Source organism: Python bivittatus, unplaced genomic scaffold (genome assembly GCF_059951505.1).
Source record: "Python bivittatus isolate LINGU-HERP-01145 unplaced genomic scaffold, Pbiv_v1 ctg000980_np1212, whole genome shotgun sequence".
Lineage (NCBI taxonomy): Eukaryota > Metazoa > Chordata > Lepidosauria > Squamata > Pythonidae > Python > Python bivittatus.
Genome location: NW_028277125.1, coordinates 26,320,339 through 26,345,255, shown reverse-complemented (window position 1 = coordinate 26,345,255; position 24,917 = coordinate 26,320,339). Strand labels below are relative to the sequence as shown.

General features: G+C 39.2%; 1 protein-coding gene across 2 annotated transcripts; it reads right to left on the bottom strand.

Moving 5' to 3' along the window:
- Window positions 1–1,690: 1,690 nt before the first annotated feature.
- On the bottom strand, window positions 1,691–23,068 carry LOC103049457 (phospholipid scramblase 1-like). 2 transcript variants are annotated; one of them, XM_025167566.2, is made up of 9 exons: window positions 18,842–18,956; window positions 18,491–18,521; window positions 16,140–16,256; window positions 9,607–9,749; window positions 7,421–7,463; window positions 5,301–5,521; window positions 3,459–3,620; window positions 2,839–2,997; window positions 1,691–2,281 (listed from the first exon to the last, which is right to left on the bottom strand). In XM_025167566.2, exons 2-9 carry the CDS (start codon window positions 18,501–18,503, stop codon window positions 2,222–2,224), a joined length of 918 nt encoding a protein of 305 aa, XP_025023334.1. In that variant the 5' UTR covers window positions 18,504–18,521; window positions 18,842–18,956; the 3' UTR covers window positions 1,691–2,221. The 2 variants fall into 2 exon arrangements, with proteins under 2 accessions (XP_025023334.1, XP_007420859.1); XM_007420797.4 differs by lacking the exon at window positions 18,842–18,956 and adding an exon at window positions 22,522–23,068 and having other exon boundaries at window positions 1,693–2,281.
- Between the last annotated feature and the right edge of the window lie 1,849 nt (window positions 23,069–24,917).

Sequence of the window (24,917 nt, the reverse complement as noted above, 5' to 3'; positions counted from 1 at the left end):
TATTATGACCATGAATACATTCTATGATTAGACACATTTTGATGGCATTGTAAAAATTAAGTTTCTATATTCTGAATCCAAATTTTTGCAAAATGTTGATGATGATGAATATAGAGCAGTCAACAGATAAGGATATGATATGAACTGATGGTGTTCTATGGCATCTACTAAAAATCCTGCTAATCCTGATCAATGCTACAGAACAATGGTTTTTTCAGTGAAACTACCAGGAAAACAAAGCATTTGTGATTTTTTCAGCCCAGTCAGTGGATATATCCATGATCTGTATATATCTGTGTAAAAGATATATTACACAGGAAAAAATCTGTTTTCCTATGAGCGTTTGCTTCATATTTGTAGCAAACCAGTGACTTACAAAGTACACAGGTTTTATTGTGAGAACAGCGGGCTTAATTTTGATCAGAAATTTGAGTAATTTTATAGTCATTTTATAGTGGCAGAAAAAGGAGTCTCCTGTGAACATCTTGGCAATCTTTGCTGTTTGTGTCATGGAATTCCTATAAAATTCCATGTCCAAGATGTTTATGAGACAGTCTGTGGGCACAGATAAAATCCGACTGTAGGCCTTATGCTCAGACAACACCTCTTATTCATTAAAATAACCTGTGAGCCTGGTAAAAAGAATAGGTGGATTTGTTTTGAGAATGGCATTAACTTTAATGAGTGTGTTCCTTAAGTCATTAGCATATTTTTTCGGACTTGCACTTAAGTATCAAAGCTGCTTTACGAAAAACACAGCCTCTAGCTGCTGCACCCATGGTCATCTGGAGAGGGGTGGCAAATGATGAAATGTGCATGTATTACAACAAACGTTCTCTCCCTTTTGTATATGTGCTGCAATTTAACTTGTGTGTTACAAGACACTCATATCCTTTTCAGACAACCAGGTCTCCCCCATCCTATAGTCATGTGTTTCATGTTACATTTCTTTTTTATGAAATTCTGTCTTACTCATTTTAGTCCACTGCTAAAAACAGCCTAGAACTTTTTTAATGTTCTCTCTTTCATCTAAAGTATTAAGCACCCCACCCAGCTTTCTGCCACTGGAGGTTTTTTAAGTGTCCCCTCAACTGTAGCATCCAAGTCATTGATAAAAATGTTGAGTAACTCATCATCCAGGATAGACAATGTCCAGTTGCATTTAGTTAATGTACCTGAATTTTAAATTAAGTCTAATTATAAGTTAAATAAATATTAGTTTTAATTCTGATCCCAGCCCACCTCTTGATTTGTCAAATCCTTCCCCTTTTGGAGTATGGTTCCTGGCCTGACATTCAAAAGGCTAGAGGTGCCCTTGCCCACTATTTATTTATATTTATTTATTTACATATCAAATTTGTCACTGCCCATCTCATTGAAACAATTCTACACCACCCCAAAGTTGTTCATACATGTCTTAGACTGTGGTAAGCACACTTATATTTATATCATTTATAATTTAATTTAAATAATATAATTTAATTTATATTCTTCTTGTTTTGCACTTAAATAAGCTCAGATTATAAGGGCTAGAAGATTAAATAGGTTAAAAGGATATGTCATGTGAAGCAGAGGAGCTTCTGCTCTTGCTTATATATTCCCTCATTCATATTATTACAATACTGTATTATAATCATACTCCAACATTGTGGCATTCAGCTGTTTGCAAAACTGCAAAAATGATATTCTCCCTGGTACACTATTTTTATTTCTGCACACATAGGTTAAAAATCCATACAAGCCTATTCAGTCTTACAGACATCAAATTCAATGTGCACTGAAATGGAAAGCGTGATCTATCTTAAAAAATACTCAAAGCAGAGAAACATTATTTTAAAAATCTACTTTATGTATTCTCTATGTACAAAATATAAATCTGATCATTTATTCAGAGTTACAATACAAAGTTTCTCCATTCTTCACAGCAGTTGGAAACATTAACACTATCTGAAAGAATGTTGAGGATGCATGGGCAAAGATCTCACCTTACCTCTAATATAAATATATATGTAATCAATACACACTTCAATATGTCATTATTCATAAGTATTAATTCTAAAGTAGCCTTCAAAAATGGGAATGTTCTGGTGATGCAGAAATGGTAGCAAAATACCAAAAACAAAAGAGTTTTTAATGAACATCTCTTACAAGAGACATCCACTGAAAATAAAAATGATGAACCTACTCTACTGAAAGTACATATAATGAAGATCATACTCCATTACCAAACCCCAGCTCGTTGTTGGCGATTTTGTCCTGCCTGTTCAAAAAACATGAAATCCTATGGAGAGGAAAAACAAACAAAAAGAGAGTAATTAAGTAAATTGCTTACTAAAATTCAGACATCCTTCTATTTTATTTAAGAGTTCTCTTTTAATGAAAACATTCTTCGGGTGGGATTCATGGAACTCAGCAACCACAGTGCAGCTTCCCCAAACCTCACGTTCCCCAGAATTGTTGGGGCTACAGGTTCCAACATTCCTAATCTGCAAGGTGCCAGGTTGGGAAAGTCTACAGCCTGGGCTAAAATCCTTAAAATTGCAAGTCTGTTGGCAGTTCATTCCATAGCCCTAAAATTTTTATCTAATCGAGTGTGCTTTGGAAATTTGGAAGTTTTCTTCTGGAACTAGCTGGCAGACCTAACACTTGGGATAATTAGATCACCTTCCCTGACAGTCAAAACAATTTAGCAATTCTCATGATGGTTCAAAAAGAAGCTGTATTCAAGCTGTTATATTAGATTCCATTAGGAACTCTATCAGTGTATTGCATTAAAAAAATCTATTAATGCATTACATAATTAGTTAATGGTACAGTATCTGAGAACATTACACTTACTATAAGGAAGCAAGCTCCAAGCATAACAGCCTTTATTTTAACATCGAGATCCATTGGGAACTGGATTCCAAAGTTGTCAGCATCTGTAAAAGCCTCCCTCACAAATCCAGTCCACTGCTTGGAAATTTTTCCAACATTGTGATCATCTAAAGACAACACCTAGTTTGGGGAAAAAATAGAGAAATTGTTTTATAAAAGTTTGAGCATTTTGAAGCAGATATCACTATTTTATGTCACTAGGAAAAATAAATTGCATGGAAGTATCATTTTCAGAAATCAAATAAATATCCAATAGTCCTAGGAAATGTTTACAATGTTATTAAAACACTATTAATGTTATTAAAAACAAGTTAGTCTAGCATCCAGAAAGTTGTAATAAAAAAAATCCTTGGTCCTCATTCCACTTGATCAAAAAGAGTTCTGCAGAGGTAGGATACCCAATGATTTTTTAAGGTTTTTCTGGAGCTGAAAATTTCCCTCAAACTGATAATTCCAAATAGAAGTACTACCACATTTATCTCATTGATTGATTGATTCTGTGCCATTGTTGATTTCCTTTATCAGATGAGCCATGATTAATCTGTTAAAAAGTAGAATATGAACCTCTAGTGTTAATTTACCTCAAAATCAATATCACTGCAACAGCTGCAGACAATACAGGGCCCGACAATTTTGAGTACATCCTCATGGGCTGCATTCTGGATTACAAATTTTGGCAGACAAGGATCCCAGATCTGTTTAACATACCCAACTGGTGTGCCTAGGGGAGCATGAACTTCAAGCTTAAAAACAGAAAAAGAGAGAATGAGTTAAATCTACACAAAATTCATTAAAAAGAGAACACATATATAACAACTAAGTTTGTCCTTCTCCTTCAAACACACTTGCTCATAACTCTTTCCATCACTGGGCAGCCTGAAATCCCAGGGTGATGTATGGTTCTGGATGCAGACCCCAGGTGCCTTCAAAGGTACTACCAACTTTTTAAAATGTGAGAGTACAAAGAAATTATTAAATATGTAAGGACTACTCATACTATTTTTAATGAATCCAATTTAATACTATGTTTAAAGTTAGTTTTTGTCCTATATCCACCTATGTTTTAGAGCGCATACACCTAGCATCCCATTCAAAGGCCAAGGGTGTCCCTCAGCCTGGAAAATAAGCAAAACAAACAACTGGAGGACACTGCTTTACAAGGTACATGAAGACAGACAAGACCTAGGCACTGAGCAGGCTGGACTCCATGAAACTTGTAAGCACATAAAGAATGGGGCTGCATCCACTAATCATACCCTAAATTATCCTGTCTTGCTGTCTTTGTTCTCCCTGAATTCAATGCACCAAATGACAATCAATTCTTGTCATGTACAGGTACCAGTCCAGGAGCCTGGTTTATAAAACTCCAAAGGAATTTTCAACAATCCAGGATAATCAAATAAAAAGCAGAAATAATTGTATTGACCTGGAGGTGGGGGAAGAATCCAGACTGAAGCAATAGACAGGCAATTAAGACATTTTCAGCATCAATGGTATTTAAGGCATGCCTGTTAAACGATAGTCTTATATGGAATGTGTGTGAAGCCTGCAGTCATGTAGATTGGATAAGACAGTGTGAGGTTGTACCCGTGACTCCTTCCAATCATGGGTTTCTTTTGAGGTTTTTACCTCAAAGAAGTGTTAGTTACAATTGCTTGTAGAACTTTGTTCCAAAATCTTAAAAGGAGAAGGGCTAAAATAGTGCATATGTACACTGAAAATCTTGGTCAACCAACCAAATGCTAATTAAATGGCTTATTTTTCATGCCATTTACAAAGAATTAAATTAATTTGTTTATTAAGTGTATGAATTTTGTATTTGTTTTGCTTGTTCCCACACTTTCATTTGCAAATTATGAAGGGAAATATCTTTGCCTTGAAGGGCAACACAAGGGAGAAGAAAAGGAAAGGCAATGAAACTGGGCTCAAAGAGAGAAAAATATGTAATTGTTGCTATCATAAGAACTTATACTTAGGGACAGCACATGACTGTACCTTCGTACTTCTGTCCCTCTACATGAATTTTCCTTTCCCCAAATTACCACTCTGTAAGATTATCCAAGTCCAAGATTGCTCCACAAAAAAGGGGAGCTCAAATTTCATACAGCATCAAGAGGCACTGGAAAGCAGTTCTGGGATAGGAAAAGGGCCCACCAGATAGATCAAGATATTTGGAATTTGACAATTGAAAAGTTAAAGGCAATGAGATAACAGAAATAAGAATGAAGAAACATGAAGGGAAGCAAGCCAAGGTAGGTTTTGAAGTAAGGATAAGGAACATAGGAAAGTGGCTTAAAAGTGAATAGAAAGCCAGTGTAAGAACTGAAAAAACAGTTATAGGCTATATCCCAAATCAATATCCATTATTTTGAGGATCTTAATCTGGATTTGCAAAAGCAGGGACAGAGCCACACGTGATTCACCTCCTGCAAACAGCAAGGACAGCAGCAACTGGAACATCGCAGAGGCCGCTGGAGGTTTATGACTTCCCGGCCCACATTGTCCATGATTTTCATTGTAAATGGTCGTGATGGTCCACAGCAGTTCAAAGTACAACAGTCATTTTCCTCCGCTGCAAAGTATACTCTTTGCCCGATAGTGTTTTTAATTTCATATTTGTTGCAAGTCTCAAAGCCAGTTATAACTGAAACAAAGGAACATACATACATACAGCTGTTTCATCAATCCACACATTTCACTGTTAAGCTATTCCTCTTTCCAGTGTCAATGTATGGCAAGAAAACAATCTGCAAAGTTCAACTTGAAGCTATGGGACAGTGGGAAGGGCAAACATAAAAGGAAAACAGATGCACTACAGTCATATTTGATGACAATTGCATACTTATCATAATGCCTAATTGGCTCTATGGATAGTTCTAGGGCATTTTAGCTCCTAATGCAATTCCAAATGTTATCTCCAATCCCTACATTAGAGATGCACAATCTGAAGCACCAGAGTTACATGTGCTCCCAAAACCTTGAGTGAGCCCCCCCCTCCAACTTCCAAAAACGTTTACCAATTTCTAATTTTTAATGTGACAGAAACTATTGAAGACATGACTGGAGAGAAATCATATCAATTATAGATAATTTAATTTCATTTATCTTTAATGAAAATCACATTTAGTTCATGGAGTGCTTTGTGGGGTGTGGGCCAGGCAAAAATTTTGCATAGCTTCCCTATGCTGAAAAGGAAGGTCTGAAGACAATTCTACAGCAATTACATTCACTAGAATTTGGGTAGAAACGTTTGCCTGACTGTAAAGTCTGATAAAACAGGATCCCCATGTGCACAAAGGCACCTATATTCAAGAAACAGCCAGCAGCTGAACATGGAGAGACCGAGGTTGCTACCTAGGAGGATATTTGGGGAAGAATACACACATGTTCTTACACATGTTCGTTTAGCCATGTGTGTTTGGCAGGCCATATTAGAAACCCAATTTCTGGCCAACCTTTCTTGATCCAGAAGGGAGTAGTGTAACCAATGCTCTCAGCCTCTTCCTGGACTCAGAGAACTTGATTAGCTTTTCTCTTCCCCAAGTCAACACTGAGGCAACTAAAATGGCCTGTTTCTAATCTACAGCACTTTGGAGGATGAATAATTTTTCTTCTCCAAAGGGAATTTCATCTATTTTTTTTTTAAAAGCCCCAAGTGACAAGAGAAAATATATAGAAAGGCTTTATAGAAGAAGTTTGTTTTAGTTTACAACAGGCTGTTCCAGGACCAAAAAAGTAACACAATTTCAAGTGACTGTACAAAATGCACTATATGAATGATATGAAAGTATGCCTTTTTCAATTTGTCTTTCTGAGAAGGTAGAAAATCCTTCATTTTTCCCCAGTGGGGGTGGGTGGTGTTTTCCTTTACATTGACCACCAATGTGACTGGTTTGGGACTCTTCAGTTATACAAAACCTCATACGTGGGGGCATGACATAATGTGATATCTGTATATATTTCTCTGAGAGGTTAAGAGAAGGTAGATTGTATGTAACATTCCAATATACCTTCCTGCAGCATTACTGAACATCAGGACTTGGGTAGCTTCTAAAGCTAATGCACTATATGTAGACATTTAAAATGCAAAGATCCAAGAGTTCATTCCTGGTAGAAGATATGAAGCCCATAGAATAACATCTGGCTACATACATCTGAGAAAAGCAAAGTAGGATGAAACCAGTCATGTACTGCCTTCTGGTGGTCAGCGAGCCATACCTCTTTCAGAAAGTTAGACATTACAAGAAACAGAATTTCTGTCTTCATCAGAGACTTTTCAGTTAAAGTGTGCGGGATAAACAATTAGCAGAACACATGCAACACTTGTAACAAATAATATAATCCTAATCAAATATAAGTATTACATTGTGCTTATGCAGCTATTTTTGGTACATTATTAATTGCATTGCAGAAAATATATACAGCAATGTTAATAAAAACCTTTTCAGTTCTCTCACATACGAACACTAAAAAAAAAAGAAATAGTATATTCATCTGAATATGTCTTTTAATGCATGAATATCAAGTAGCATAAGATACCTACTTTCCAGAAGTTCAATTTGCTGATGGATTAATATCTGATCAATCTGTTATAAGAGTGTGTTAAAAAGTAAAATATTAGAACTGAGCTATAATCAACCAATTCATTTTGCAACTAGTCTTTTAGTTTCAACTTAATCATTTGAGAGAAGTACCTTCAAACAAAACTAAGTATTTTCTTGATAAATTTTCAAAATTACAGAGGGATCTTATTTCAGCATTCATCAAACCTGATGCTCTCCAGATGGTTGGACCATCGCTCTAAAATATTCAGCCAGCAGAGACAAAGAATTTGTCAGCTGGGAATCCAAGATGATGCAGGTCCAACACATCTAAAGCACACCAAGGTCAGCTTAAGTCAGTTTTGTTTGGTGACAAATTGACAGTGGTAGTGGAAACATCAACTTCCACAAATCCAACTACAAAAACATGCTAAGTGAACAGAATTGGGACTAGTTCATACAGAAGGCCCCTATGCCCTCTCTCTGAGTGATTCTGCCTGCAGCAGCAGCTATACCTCCAAACAAGGCTGTCCCTTCCTTCCTTCATCTTCTCATGGCCAACCTTCTGATCCTATACCCTAGTGTTTGCCATCTTTCTAAATGAATGGAACGTGTTTTAGCAGGTGCAGTGCAATGTAGGGTAAAGAGCCATTCCTGTTCTAGCCTTTGACTTCTCAGGCCTCGGCACATGTTTTTCTCCTAGGATTCATTCTAAATATAGCTAGGCTGGTATTTAGTGAGTGAGCACGTGCCTTGTATTCAGGATTTCCCAGGTTCAAATCCAGGCATCTGCACACAAAGCTGGAGAAACTCCTACCTGAAAACTGGACATGGGTTGCATTATCCCAGTGCCCTCTAGAATGAGGTTCCTCCTGAGGTTCAAATAGCCCCCACCCTGCTGGTATTTTGCAGAGCCCTGAAGACCTGGCTCTTCACCCAGGCCTTTGGTGAGCATGATGTTCTTCTTTGTCTTTGTTCCCCTCTGGGTTTGTTATCTCTGCCATATTTGTTCTTTTTTGGTTTGTGTTGTTTTCTTGGTTTAATGTTTAATAATTTGTAAGCCACCCAGAGTTGCTGGGAGTTGGGTGGCGTATAAATTTAAATCATCTTCAGGCTAAATTAACGAATAGTCTATACCTATGGTGATCATATTTTCTTGAAAAAATAAAGGGCAAACCTGAAAAATGACCAAATCTGAAAAAGGTTCATAAGGATAACAAAATTTACAAAGGAAAATTCAAGAGCAAAACTAAGAAAAACTTTACACATATTTTAATAAAAATACCTAAAATCAAACAGTATATGTAACTTTATTTAGAAAGACAATTCAATCTCCATATTGTTCATCTGAATATGAAAGACTGTGCATTAAGGGGTACCATTTGTACAGTAAAAGTTAAATGACCCCCAGAAAGGACAACACTGACTTTTTGAAAAATAAATAAATCTAAAGGACAGTTTTCTGAAATACAGGACTGTCCTTTATAATAAAAACATATCATCATTGTATCTATGCCCCTTTGTCAAGACAAGCAGAACAGTTTCCACACACTTTGAAGAAATTCACTCGGTGTGCTTTATACAGTGGAACCTCGGGTTACGAACTTAATTCGTTCCGTGACTCTGGTCGCACCCCGAATTGGTCGCAACCCGAAGCAAATTTCCCTATAAGGTTCAATGTAATTACCGTTAATCCGTTCTGGCGTGGAGGACAGGGAGGCGGCTATTGCTTGGAGGGAGAGTCCCCCTCCCTATGACCACGTGTCAGGGGTGGAAAATGGCCGCAGACCACGTATCAGGGGCAGAAAAATGGCTGCAGACCACGTGTCAGGGGCGGAAAAATGGCCACGGACCACATGTCAGGGGCGGAAAAATGGCTGCGGACCACGTGTCAGGGGCGGAAAAATGGCTGCGGACCACGTGTCAGGGGCGGAAAAATGGCCTCAGACCATGTGTCAGGGGCAGAAAAATGGCCGTGGACCACGTGTCAGGGGCGGAAAAATGGCCGGGGACCGTGTCATGGGAGGGGAAATGGCCGCATATCCTGTTGGTACCCCGAGGCGGAGTTCGCAAACCAAGGTAAATTTTTGCGGCCGGAGCTGGTTGTAACCCGAAAAGTTCGTTAACAGAGGTGTTCGTAACCCGAGGTACCACTGTAGTTTTATCAGGTAGGAAGAAAGGGAGATACCTGGCTTAAATATTCCAACCCAGGAGGGCAATTGGAAAGTGGAGGTGGTTCTGGCATCCAAACAGCATGGGGAGCAGGTTGGCCATAAGCCGGCGAAGCTCCATAAGCTGCGGGAAATGCATAGGGAGGCTGTGCTGGAGCACCTTGAAGAAGAAGATGAAACACACAAACACACACAAAATTCATTTAAACAATTAAACTATACATGAGAAAAGTTTTTGTTTGTTTTATTTTGTATTTAGGCAATTAGGTTTACCAGTGTTCAGAATGTATTATGCATTATTTTCTCCTCCATCACATAGGAAGAAAAAAAGCAGACAGTATATGCATGTGTAGCACTTGAAAATGCAATGTAGTTCCCCACCCCTACAATGAGACACATGATGGGGATCTGTATGATATATTACTATCATAAATTACACTAACACAGTATTTTCTTGTAGGTTACAGCTGAGGGTGGAGCAGACAGCGGACACTCTGTACCGCATAGGATATATACATTTCCTTTAAATGTCAGATATGTTTGTAGCAATGCCTTGTATCATACAGAGAAAAGAATACTACTCTGTCCATACGTTGACAGTTTTTAGAAGATCTTCACTCGCTATGAGTTTCTTTCCAGCATAAATCAAAGTGTGGTTTTTGACTTTTGATTATTCCTGCTTTTAGAATTAGCATGGTGGCTGATGGAAGGAGGAATTTTTCTCTGGTGACAGTGCCCCCCAGTTCTGAAGTTCTGTTCCTAAGAAAGTTCACATAGCATTTTATTATTATTCCGCTTACTCATCTTGTAATGCTAGACTATAGTTCTAGGCCTCCCTTAGACATGAAAGCTGGCTGTGTGGCTTTGGCCAGTCACTCTCTCTCAGCACAATCTACCACACAGAGTTGTTGTTGGGGGAAAATAGGAAGAGGAAGGAGTATTAGATATGCTCGCCACCTTGAGTTGTATATAAAAAGGCAGGATATAATGACTGCCACCATCATTGTCTTTAAATAATAACCTTTTTCATTATATTTTTACTACTACTTAAGTGTATAAACACAGCAAAATGTAGGTATCCAAGGTCAAAAGAGACATGATTTAACCTTTATCTTTAGATAAGATAAAACAAAACAATTTGGGGAATTAAAATTAACATTCCAAAATATCACCCACCAACTGATATGACTGATGCAGCTAAGGGACCATGTGTACATGTGGAAGGGCACATATGAACAAGTATACAGAACTGTAGTATTTGAGACAAGAGGATTGATTGGTTTATCCTGTGCTAATCAACAGGAAGAGCCAGTTTGGTCTAGTGGTTAAGGCACCAGGCTAGAATCCAGGAGACTGTGAGTTCTAGTCCCACCTTAGGCATGAAGCCAGCTGAGTGACTTTGGGCCAGTCCCTCTCTCTCAGCCCTATGAAGAAGACAATGGCAAACCACTTCTAAAATCTTGTCAACTGCAGGACTTGTCCAGGCAGTCACCATGAATCAACACTGACTCGAAGGCAGAAGAAAAAGAAAAAATCATCAGGAAACAGTAGTATGTTTCACACAAAAGCCACATGATGTGTGACCTGAATGTAGTCCCACATCATCCAGAAATTGCACTACTGACATTTCTTTCTCACAAAAATAAGAGTGGGAGTGACATATGAGGGCTCTAGGAGGCGTTCCCATTTTCATGCTTTCAATCTCCACTTATTACCCTTCCTTCCCCAAATCTAGCCACTCCAGCATGACTTTTGGTCATCTTGGAGAGAGCTTCAGAGTGGAAATGGAAGCACTTTGCCTTCCAGAGACCTGTCACTTCAATTCCTATGCTTTAAAACAAACACATTCAAAAGCAAAAAATTAGATTGAAAATTTAGTCCAATCCTTTTCACTGACATCTGACTGGGGACTGACTGACTGCAGCCCCTGATGAAAGGCAGATTTCCTGCTGGAGTTTTCATTCTGCACAATGCCAAACTGGGTTTTAATATTTCGTGTGAACACAGCCAATGAGAGTTTATAAAAAAAAAAAAAACTATTTTAAAACAAAGCATGACTTAGCACAATATCTAGACTCAGTCATGGTGTACCTTCTCTTCTCAAAGCAGAACTACCTATTCAAGTTCTTTGTTTCATATTACTCAAATGAAAAGAAAATGTATGTCTTCTCCTTTTCCACAACAGTCTGATTAAACTACAGAAGTATGAAAATTTGCTAAGATCGTTTGCTGAAATTGTTCTGACAATTATCTCCCAATCATGTATTTTCTTCAAGCATGCCTAAAGCTTGTGAAATAGAGGAAACTGAATCCAACTAGAATGTGATTTTCACCAATCCTCAATTTTATTGCGTTTGAGATTATATTTTATATTAACATTTGGATCTTCACTGAAAAGTTTTAACCCAACCTCCTTCAAAGACCTAAAGCCAAATTACATCATCTTTTTCTTTCCTTCTTCACTTCACCTTTCTTATTCCTACAGTTACCTTACAAAGCAGGATAGGCCAAGAGAGACTGACTGGTCCAAAGCCACATACTTCAGTCATTGACACACCTCGTCTAAGTTTAGAAGCAAAACAGGATCAGGTCTGGTTAGGACATAGATGGGAGACTACCAGGGGATTCCAGGGCTGTAGGTTAAACTGGGGAGTTGAAAGCATTCTGGAAGGAAGCAACAGCAAACTGTTTCCATACTGTTATCAAGAGAATGACATGGTTGAGTCCATGAAGTCACCAGGAATTGATAATTTTAGGGAAATCATGCCTTTTTACTAAGCTCAACTTTGTGCCTATGTCTGTCCAGGCTATGTCCAACAAATGAATCACTTGAACAGTTTAACGATGTTCAACACAAGAAGCAGCAATGCATTACGTCATTATAAACTAAAATTGAAACCTTATGCATGCCAAATACCCTGAGCTATGGCCCTGTGCACACTGCAATTTTTGCCCCACCCTATTTCCAAAGCCTAGTCAACTGTCACAATTTTTCGAGATAGGCAAGCCCATGTTTCCACCAGCTAAAAGCTATATGCCTCCTCCCCAAGGGCTTTTTAAATTCAAATGATTAACTGGCTGCACTAGCTGGAAGCATGCCTTTTCCAAGGGATAAGTGTATCTCTTCTATGATTTGAATTACAAAGCCACTTCGATGGGCACTATCATTCATATGAATGTCATTTTGAATTACCTGTCTTGCCAGGAGGATTAATTTGTTTCAGAAGGGCTAACAAAAGTATGCCTTCTGCTATTCTTATTGTTGCTCTTATTTACACAGCACCATTATCCTGGCCCTCCGCTAGGCAACTTAATCTTGCATGATGGAGAGCAAAGGATGCACCGTTCCAGGGACAAACAGCTTTAGCTATATTACAGCTGATAAATTGGGAAGAACATGTCTGCATCACAAGATAATCAGTCCAACAAGGAATTCAAATCAAGGTATCAGGTCAACCACATTCTTTATACTTTCTTCCTCTGACTTGTTAAATCCAGCCTTGTATCCTTAGAGGCAGTCAAGGCATCTATCAAGCATTTTAGGGAAGATTGGAGAAAAGACATTTTCACAAGTGATTTGCATCTTCTTTCATGGCTAAATTACTATCTTTACCTCAAAGGGAAATAAGACAGATTTTACAGTAAGTCATTAACCAATGATTATTCAAGAAAAGAGATATAATTTCACATCGAAATCTTGCATTCTACCTCATGGGCATTTCCCTCCCCCAACAAATGTGTGCACGTGACATTTTTTCAAAATGTGTTTGCATGTTCATTCATTTGTGCATGTACATTTGTTTTTGTGTCTCTATGTGTATGAGAGTGCCAGTGTAGTGCATAAGGTGTTGGAGTAGGAGTGGAGAGACTCAGATTCTAGTCCTGACTTATGCTCAGAAGCCAGCTGAGTGACTTTGAGCCAGTTGCACCTTCTCAGCCCTAGACTGGGAAACTGGAAAACATCTACCTACCAACATGCACTAGACAACATGGCACATTACAATCCATAACGTTCAATGAAGAATACTGAACTGGATGGATAGATGGATGGATGGATAGATAGATATGTCAGTAAAGGGAAGGGTAAGGACAGAAAATTAAACATGAATTGATGATACTGATTAAAATTAATGGACTGTAAAATAAGAAAGCCCATTTGTGAAATTGATTGATCTTCCATGTGTACACACACACACACACACACACACACCTTAGTCTCACACATAAATGACTTTCTGGGCCACAGACATACAAACACAGACAGGCTTCTGGATAGAAAGTGAGGCAAACAAAAACTTAATGGGTTCAGGAAGCATAAGCTTTGCCCTGATGAAGCTCCATTCCTTTGAAGCTATTTCCCCAGCTCTAACCTTATACTCTGCAACTCTTGTTTCAAAAAGCCAAGTGAAACAGATGCATCAGGCACATTGCTTCCTACTTCATCAGTTACTGGAAGCCTCTTCTGGCTACTGAAACTGTCAAGGAAGTCTTGGAGAGATGTACAGTGTCCTGATGAGTAGGGCCAGCTCTAACATTATTTACTATGAATCATTCTGAAGCACCCATTGTGGTCATATGGCAAACATTCTGTGAGATTATATTTAATCCTCGAGCGGGTCCACTAGCACATAAGTGTGCTGTTACTGCTTTTCCAGGTATAACTTTAATAAGCTGATAGTCATGCAACTTACTCAGTACCTTCCTATCTGTCTTGCTTTAGTAATATTATTAACTTCCTGAAGTCCATAGCTGTAATAATAATTTCTTTTTCATGACTTGCAATGTCTGGTTAGTATACTGTTCACTACCACTTAACTTTGTGAGTGTTTTTGAAAAGCATACTAAGTTCTAAAGCAACAAGGAAAGATTATTAGATATTATACTCATATTGTGTATTTTGGAAGTCTTTTCAATTTTGACACCCCTTAAAATTTGGTGTCCTAGGTGACTGTCTAGGTTGCCTAGGCCTAGAACCAGCCTGGCTGATGAAGCTCAATCACACCATCTTTGCAGTGCAAAGGGCCTCACTGATGCCAAGTATGGCTTCCTAGCCCACCTTTTAGAAAGAATCCTATTGAGTTCAGCCACATGTGCTCCAAGATAATTATGCTTAGGATTTCTAGCTCCACTCTGCCTTTGTCACCTCCACATGCAAAGGGTAAGTGTTCATGGATTCTCCTGGATTGGAAAACCAGGATCCTCAGTGGATGGATCATGAATGCTTCATTGCAAAAATTCTAAGGCAGGGAGTGACAAAAGGAAGTTAGGACTAGCATCTACCTAATAGAGATGACAGTAGCTTTTCTCTTCTTTCCCAACCATTTCTCTCATTTTTTCATTATTTGCAATTTTCATTATTCATTTATTTCAATATTGCTCATTCCTCCCACTCACTTGTTTGTCTTATTGTGCTACAGTATTCTAAGCAAAGGCAAGCTGACAATTTTCCACCAACTCACATGTAATTATTCTGGGCAGAACCTTGTATTCTCCCCCTGCAGAGTTACAATAAACTTGGCTCAAAGCAGAAAGAATGGTCTTCCCTCACTAAAAAGGGTCAGGGGTTTGTTTTTTCCCCTTTCCCTTCACCTTGTTGACATTAAAAAAAGTTAAATCTGTTTTATTTCAGCATACCTTTTGACTGAGCACACCTGTCTTGAACTTTGGACTGGGATTTTACTTTTCTTTTTTGCTTTTAATTATTAAATGCTGCCCAGAGCCCTTCAGAATTGGTATAGGTAGTAAGTATTGTTAAATAAACAAAATGATTTTATTTCACTCTCCCTCTCTGAGTTAGTACATTTATCATCACTTCTGAAATCACTGCAGACTTCTAGTGAGCTGAATGAACTCTCTTTAACCTTTTTGCAATGATCATGTTACTTGGATTCCCCTTTTCCTCACCAGGAATCTAACACTCTTTTGCAAGAGCTTTACATCTTGCTGGCGTTTGCCCTGTTGAATGGATCTAACTGAACTTCTCCTTTCATATTATTGAACAATAGAATTTTTAAAACAGTAAAAAGTAATGCTAGTAATGGCTTTTGAGAGCCTACTATTTACTTATTCTATTCAGGTGAAGTGATCAGATTCAGATAAAGTATCAAAGTGTAGTTTAGTGAAACCTTTAGTTTCTAGGGACTACAGGAATGCCCAGCCCATGTGACTTTCTTTCAGTATGAGAAAGTTTTTGAAACCACCAGAAGATCATTTATGCCAATGGAGAACTACTAATTGTGGGTGTTTCAAAAAGCGAAGATATAGTATTAGTTGTTCAGATCAATCCTGCATAAAGAAAAGGCTGTGTGGTGCTCTGGATGTAATCCCAATGAGATGCTTCAAAGTGGATGCCATGTGCTGTATAGCCCTAATAAAGAGACTCTAAATCAAGGTTTCGCAACCTTGGCAACTTGAAGACATGTGGACTTCAACTCCCAGAATTCCCCAGCCAGCATTCTGGGAGTTGAAGTCCACACATCTTCAACTGTTACAGTCAGTAATAGTTTACAATTACTTGGTTAACCTGGATATATACCTACAAACTATTTACCTGGGAAAGCTTGTGTAGGAGCATACTGACCCACTACAGGAGCATACTGAGGATATCCATATTGTGCCTGTGCTCCAGTGAATCCAGGAGCTAGTGGTCCAGGTACAGGATGATTTGCTAAAAGAATGGAAAGGCAGGTCAAATATTTAGAAAACTTCAGTCCTTTATTTGCATAAGCTCAACACTACCTGAGGCCTCAATATTAGATGGGGTTGATAAAGATGACTGCTTATTAATATTAGCTTAGGTGATATGGAATTTACTTGTTTTATGCTGAAGCAAAATATAGAAAACATCAAGCCAAACCAATATTTTTTGAAGAGGCCTTTTCAATAGTGGCAAGATAGATTGCTACAAAGGATGGTATTCTTAATACTATCATCCCAGTTATGAAAGGCTTTCTCCAAGGAAGGCTCATCTGTTGAGAGACAAACACCTTTTTTAAGTTCTCCAAGCCTCTCAGATCCTTATATTTGCTACTGTTTATTCTGATTTTTACTGTCTCATTAAATATGGATTTCTCATTATTTTAACAATCTTTTACATAATGGTTTTGTTATAAACTGCATAATAATTTTGTAAAAGGTAAAGCTTATCAGCATTTATAATAAACATGCATTTATTCTATGGGACAAATATTTAAGTTGGTCATGTGCACATTAGTCCATTCAAAATAGGTATTCTTTATACACATGAATCAAATTAATATATATGCTTTTTTAACTTTAAGAAATTCTACCTTATTTGAGAGGCTTCATAAATAATAATAAATTTCAACTCTGAAATATATATAAAGGATTGGACTGAGAAAGACACCAGTCTACATTTCAGTGAGCCACTGCTTAACAGGCAAACAATACTTAATGGGGGGAACAAACAATACTTAGTTGGGGGGAACAATTTATTTAACTTGGCACAATGTAACTCAGGCTGAGTTTTCACAACATGCTAATCTAGGCTGAAAAGGGGGTGGGCATTTCAGTGTGTGTGGGAATCCATCGATTACCCTAGCATGTTACGACAAGCTGTTACAGAGTTCATTGGTTTAGGTAAATTATATTATGTGAACACAGTCCTTGTGCTTTGTTAATATGAATGTAGTATGTTGCATGAACCCAACTCTTATGTTCACACCATATGTATATATTTTCCATGTGTGTTATACTTGCACTGATATTTTTACTCACCTTGCACCAAGGACATTATGCAGTCAACAGGTAGAACCTGCCCTTCTAATGCTAGAATGGACACATTTTATCTACAGTTGCCTTGGCAGCTACCGTAGGTTATAGAAACTCTAACAGGAAAAGATCTTACTTATATCACATAGTTCCAACTAAACAATCAGGTCAAAGCAGAGGTGAAAAACTCTATAGCATTCTGAATGGTGCTGAATTACATCTCCCAGCAACACTCACATACCATCATACGATTTTCACAACATTTAACGTGGCACGTTTCTCCCAGCAGGTTAATAAAAGGATGTTCAGATAACAGTTGCTGAAGGACAGAGTTAGGTATATTCTGTGAGGCCTTCCTTGAGTCTGAGCTACACTTCATCTTGTCAATGAGAAGTGGAATTCAAAAGTACCAGGCTGCAAAATAGCTTAAAGTGTACTTATTTTTCTACCCTTCTTTCCCACGTTTTACAACAGTTGTATATTTCAGGATTTCTGCTCTTGTAGGTGTGCTATTCTACTGCCATTCAACTTTAATTTGGAGACTGTATCTCCAACATTCAGACAAGAAATATCAATATGAATAAGGTTCTTCTGATTACTTTTACAGAAAGTGTGCTCTCCAAGCCAACTTCCCACTCTATAGACCTTAAAACATGTGCCTCTAGCCAGCCTGGGACCCAACATGGAAATCACAGATAACAGCGTGTTTACAGACACCGATCTTAGCATCCATGAGGGCCCATTCAATGCCTATTTTATTAAATATTATTTTAGATTTGTTTTTATAAAATTGAGAGCTAACATGCTGCAAAGTAACGCATGAGTCTTTAGCATCATTTTTATTTCTAAGATTTTCCTCGGATCTTACACAGATTCCATAGGGATTTTTAGAAAATAAAAAAGCATGGCTGAAATGCTTTTTGGAGAGAAATGTTTTCATCTATCTAAAAAGAAAATTTTAAGTTGAGTGAAAGTAGACAGAGTGGCAAAAAGCAACCTCACCATTTTGCCATCTAGTAAATAGGTTTTATAACTCGCCTTAACCTCTATAGCAGTTATTTTATGAGAGCGCCCTGACATATTTCTCACATTTCAATGGCTATTATTCCTCAAACACTGAGAAACCCTGCTCTAAATTGTCAGTTGTGAGGAAAAAAGAGTAATACTCACATGTCTTTTCCATGGTTATAGACACCTGGTTCTGAAAAATAAATACATTTTTTTAAAAGCTTTTAAACTAGATGATAGTACATTTTCAGTTCAGTGCCTGTGAATCATTCACTAAAAAGGAAGTGTGATGCAAGCCTGGTCTTTCCATGTTGTGCCTGAAAAAAAGTATCTTTCCTACTCTTTCTACAACCTGCATAATCTTTAAAGCACAATTACATGTTTGCTCATCTTCCCCCAAACAAAAAGGTTACACTACATATTCTTGACTATTGTGGTTTCCATTTTCAGCTTTGCTGTTCCCAAGCAATCCAAGATACAATGTATTGTCAAAGGCTTTCATGGCCGGCATACGATGGCTGGTGTGGGTCTTCCGGGCTGTGTGGCCGTGGTCTTGAAGTCTTGTTTCCTAACGTTTCGCCAGCACCTGTGACCGGCATCTTCAGAGTGCAGGAGCACAGACAGGAGCAGTTCTCTCTGTGCCCAGGGTGAAGTGACCCTTCTGTGGGTATTTATAGAGATCTGGGGGGGGAGGGGGGGATTGGGTGTGTGTGGGGGGGGTTGGGTTACTGAGTGGCTGCTTGTTTTGGTGTCAGAATCTGTGTGTATTTTCCTGGGGATTAGGCAGGGTTTTTTCTTCTACTGAATTGTTAACGAGGGGCTGCTGGGGGTGATTAGCAAGTTCACTGTGTGAACTGTTCACATGTCCTGGTGGTTGAGCTGAGTTCCTTGACCTTTTGCCAGTCACAGGTGCTGGCGAAACGTTAGGAAACAAGACTTCAAGACCACGGCCACACAGCTCGGAAGACCCACACCAGCCAATCCAAGATACGTTAGGTAACAGTATTATCCTGAGTTACTAGTCTGGAAGTGGGAATTTGGGGATTGGCAGAGAAAGCTCTGCCTGGCCCAGATCCACTGAGTGCAGCTATGCTCTTCATTTCAGCCATCATTTACATTTGAAGATAACCTTCCTCAGAAGCTTAACTATAGAATATTTAGTAAATCATTTCTAGACCCATGCTTGGTTACAATTCTAGAGGCTATTCTAGAATCTCTATTATGCTTCCTTAACAAGGTAGCCTTTTAATTAGATTGATAATTGTGTTTAGTCATGTTTTCCAGCAACTGGATTTCCAAGGGAATATGACTGAGGACACAGCTGTGTAAATCTAAATGAGAACCAAATATTTACACATGGGGAAAGTCAAGGCAATGTGTAAGTCAAGTGCTAGCATGGATCCTAACTAATCCTTGAGTCGATAGAATACTGTTACTACCATGACATGTGCTGGCTTTATTGACAGTCCCTATCCCACATATATTGCCTATTTTAAGTCACTATAGCCATCTTATTTCCCTCTAAGGTAATAGGCAACAAAAGGTAGCCTTCGACTTGTACAAATCATTGTATAAATATGCTCTGGCAACTTTATTTTTTTCTGCTGTGAATCCATAATATTGCTTTAATCTCATCCCCAGTCCACAAAGAAGATAAACTTCAGGCATCCTTGGTTGGCGTTAAAGTGTTTTCCCCCTTAAACCAAAAGCATCCAAGGCCAGTCACAAATTGTATAAAATCTATTGGCTTCACTACCCACTATACTGGAATCAAAGTTAGATGACTAGAGTTACAAGGTGTGGTGTGGAATAGAGAAGTACTTAGTGGCTGTTTCAAGCTGATGGACGCATGATTCCTTGTCAGCTGCCATTCTACAGTTATCTGCTTAAAAAGCTGGACACAGCAGCAATGTGTTGGGGGCATTTTGAAACTGTAGTAGCACTAGACTGCTCAGCTTTAATCTTTAACTGGTTAGGGAAAATCTGAACTAGTAAAACATGGAATGGGATAAAAGAGAAATTGCAGTGAAATAGCATTCCAGTGAAATGGTGTGATTCTACTCCAGTGTTTCTTACTGGAGAGTTGAATAGCTGGCTGGGGAATTCGGGAGTTGAAGTCCACACTTCTTAAAGTTCCCAAGGTTGAGAAACACTGCTCTACCCTGTTACAGGCTTCAGTGGTGCCACAGGCTGAAGCAGCAAAATGGTGGCAACATGGGACCAGGTCCTTGATCTCTCCCACACTGTCTCCCAAGGGGATCACAGAAGAATTTGGAAGTCAATATTCATTGCTTACATACAGAAGTAAAAGGAAGAGGGCAAGGGAAACACCAAGGAAAAAGTGCTGCTTATGACTCAAGTCCCTTCATGGCTCTGGTCTGTTTTAGTACTTTTTAAAACAACATTTAAAAAATGTAATTCAACTTGGGTTACAAGAGAATGGGGTGCAGGAGGAACAGCAAAGAAAGAAGCTTGAAAGAATGGACAGTGTCCTTCAGCTAAATTCACCCCATTCCTTCTGTGTGAAACAAGCACCACAAATCTCTCTGGGTTAGTCAGAAGTAAAGTTTTATTGGAAGTGTTTGCAAAGGCTGGCAGGCTTCATTGCAAATAAGAAGCCACACCCACATACACACTCCGGCCTAATTATATACATTCCCATCGCAAGTCCCTCCCGTTTTCCCCATTGGCTAAGGTACTCAGGGTGTACAGTCTTTCCTGCCGCTCTATGATTTCTTCCTGGTCCCTCCCACCTCATCCATTGCAAGTCTATGGTAATTTGCTCAAGGTTTCAGCTAATTGCATTATACTGATAAAGATTGCCCCAGGTTAAATTAATTTAAAGATTGCTCCATTGTCCCACACAAGGAGACAACTTCCTCTGCCATTATTTGATAACCATAACACTTAACACTACTTCCTTATCTCTCACACAGCTGCACTCTTAGCATGCTCAAGCTACTATTTCTTTGTCAATAATAACATATTTTATCCATCTCTCACACTTCTGCAGCCCCATAGCTGGTGAAGTACTTTCTCACCAGCCAGTGATACACAGGAGAAGGAGGAGAGCAAAGCCAGAAGGACTTTTTGCTTGTCATGTGCTGTACATGCATAATCAGGCCAGCACCATTCACCCCTGAGTTGGAATTGATAAAATAAAGGCAGTTAAGAAACTGGCAACAGGCCCAGCAAATTTTATACCAGTAGAGTTTTCTACAATTTAAAGAATACGGAGGATGTTACTTTAACTCAGTAGTGCAAAGATGCCCAAAGGTAGCAGATGTTATATGACTTGAGGCTATGGAGATGTCTGACTAAGGTGGTAAAATACTATATGAACAGCAGTACAGCTAACAAAGACTTCATCTTGCTTCCCTCATGGGACGGGGAGCAAGATGAAAACAATGTTGTGGGAACACGGCTGAAAAATCTATTTCCAGGTTGTGTCTGAGTCGTGGTTTGGTTCAGGTAGGGTGAGGCCATATAACCTAGGTGCAAAGACCCTAAATATATATAAGTGTACAGGCTAAAATCTTAAGGACCTATGGGGACCCCATTTTAGGTGACCATGATGTCTCTTTCTTCACTTCCTTCAACGTGTGGCCATCTAGATCACCTCTGTTTTGGGGAGGGTCCCAGGCAGCTCCCAGAGGGCACCACCATGCAAAGCTCCATAGGCCCGCTGCGATAAATGCAGGACGGGGATGACCCTGAGGCACACAGCTGAGTATCCCCTGTTGCCGCGGAGAAGCCAGATGCAACATGTAAGGCACAGCTACCCACTGTCTCAGTCGCCTGCCTGAGCTCGTGATTACGCCAACAAAAGGCGTGGAAAAAGTACAGTAAAGAATCATCATTATCGTTCTTATTTCAGGATGCAGCTGAAGAACGGGAGAAAGAAAGAACAGCAACAGCGAAACCGAAACCACTTTGGGAACCGCTGAGCGCTCGTCTCCCTTCTCCATCCTAAGTCGCCAAGTCGAGGAAGAAGCAACTATCTTGGCCGGAAAGCAAGCAGGCTCTTGGGAACATCCATCTACCAAATGCCCGATTCTGCCGCGGAAATACTGAACCGGGCCGGGCTCGAGTCTGTTTGCAATCAGTCAACGCGCTCCCCGCGTTTTCGCCATGTTCTCTTCCCCATCATTTCGCCAGCCGCCCTCCAGCCTCCATCCGAGTCAACGCATTACCTTGCGGAGCTCCTCCGGCTGTTCCGCCACTCCCTTCGTAACGACCTGACTCAGGCTAGTTAACGCACGATGTGCCCCTCAGATCCTCCTTTACCAGAAAGGCGCACCTGGGGAAAGAGGCGGATCAGCCAGCGGCAAGATCCTCCTTGAACCTCCTCGGGGCAAGACACTGGCGAGCGCAGTTGGAGGATCTCCGGGGCTCTGCTTTCTGGAGACCAAACACCCTCGAGCGCAGGGAGGGGGGTCCCTTCCTTCCTTCCTTCCTTCCGAAGAAATGCACGACGTCGGATCACGTGCTAGACCTGCCTCTAGGCGGAAACACCCGGCTGGGCTTCCCTTGCTCTGGAAGCAGGTTCGGGGACTGAGGGCGACCCTAGGAGAAGGAGTAGAAAGGGGGATTCCCTACGCGCTATAAATTGGAATATTTAACCCCCCAAATGTGGTGTCCCTATTTTGAGGACGGTTGCTCTCCAACTTATATGTTTACTGAGAAAAAAGTTTCACTATTTCCATTTCCCTAGCTTTCCCTTCTAATGTTAGAGGAGTCTTCAGCGCCAAACCCTGCCCTTAGCTTATCACTACAGGAAAATCATTTGCCGCTGGCGTCTTCCTGGATGTATTTTCGACTTCCCTGTTGGGGAGGTACATTCCCAACAGAGAGCCTCCCTTTACTGTCAAGGCAGTAGGGCATGCTGAAACCCCTTAGGGACTTTTGTTGACACAAGAAAAAAATGAACTTCTGATGTATGAGTGTGATGATTAGGAAGGGTAGACTACGGAAAGAAGGAAATTATGTTGTGACCTTACAGAGAGGGGATAAAATATAAAAGTAACTGCTGTTAAGAAGACCGGAAGCTGCTCCTTTATAACTTTTTCTCTTCTCTTTCTTTCGTTGCATTTTTTTCACTTACTTATTTTCTTTACTTTCCTTATTTTCTTTCAAAATTTGTATTATTTTTATTTTTTTTAATTCTTTCATTAAAAATTGTGTGTGTGTATATATATGTATGTGTGTGTGTGTATATTTTATGAAAGAATTTGCTGCAACTAGTCTGTGCTTTGATTTAGTAATTATTTACATCTGTCAACAGGAAAAATATGATAGGGACATACCAAACTGTTTCCTTTGCTGAGATCTGTTTATTCTTACAAGGTGCTGTTGCAATTAGATTAATGTTTATTGAACCAGGAGGGATGTATCAGCTTTGAACAAAAACATCAATACTCTTCCTATCCTGCTTTTTCAAAGTCCAGCTTTATAATTTATATATATATAAATTTTTACATTTTAATTTTTTTTAAATAAAAGCAACACAAATTTTGAAAGAAAAAAAAATATACAGACAGTAGCACCCCAAATCTGAACTGCAAAAATAGAGGGCCCCAAACAGATATTTCCTGGCTGGTAATGGTAGCTCTCTTAAAAGTGAAACAATGTCCATTTGCTTCCTCAAAGGGGTGGTGGAGTTTTGCTAACAAGCATCCAGTAATGAACCTGTAATAAAGAAAGAGTTGTATGTAAATATGTCTATGTGTCTATGTATTCTGGGAGATGTAATCCCAACACATCAGACAGCTGTTCAGTTGAGGATGATTCATATCCATGTCTCATTCAGCTTATGACTCCCATGGGTTAAGCTATGATTTATAAACTACAGAGCCTGGGATTACAAAACATACCAAAACTGAAAACCGGGTTAACAATTGTATTTTGTATTGTCCGAATGATGAAAGTGAGCTTAGTTTTTAGGGCTGCATTGCTAAAGCATGGATGGACAGAGAATTTGAGAAATACCACTTTATACGCCCATTGGCTATTTAGTGAGATTTCTATTCGATTGTCAGCAGCAAAGAAAGATCTTGAAAGTCATGTGAGTCTCATGTGAGACTGAAGAAGTGAATGAAACTTACTAATCCCCTGACCGTTCCTTCCCCCCAGCTTCCTTTATTTACCCAAAAGACAAAAACAGGGCAGAATCCCTCTTCTCTCTCAGTTAGCCCCTGGTAGAATAAAGGGAAGGAAAGCATTTTGAGCGGGGAGCCCATGTTTGAATTTTGAGCCTCTAGGGTGGGCAGACTCTCAAAATGAGGGTTTTGCCTATTTGCTACTTAGGGTCTTGACGGGTATAACTAGCCATAAAATCCATTTACCAGAAGGTGTCTCCCAGTGAGTCCCTTAACTATCCCAGTGCTGCAAGTAAATATGCTAGTGGTTGTTGCTAGTTTGCTTGGAGCCTGCTAGCTTCCTATTATTATTTTTTACATCACAATATTTTTTATTAAAAGATCAGATGGGGGAAGTCTGATATCCCTAAGTGAAGTGTCTAAAGTTGCACCTTGAACATAGTATTATCTACCTCTTTCTTATAGGGTGGGGAAAGTTAAATTAGGTGTAA

Coding starts and splice junctions, on each gene's coding strand:
- LOC103049457 (XM_007420797.4), bottom strand. Junction 5,522..7,420: donor GCAAATTGAACTTCTGGAAA/GTAGGTATCTTA, acceptor CCTTTGTTTCAG/TTATAACTGGCTTTGAGACT. Junction 2,282..2,838: donor TTGGAGCTTGCTTCCTTATA/GTAAGTGTAATG, acceptor TCCTCTCCATAG/GATTTCATGTTTTTTGAACA.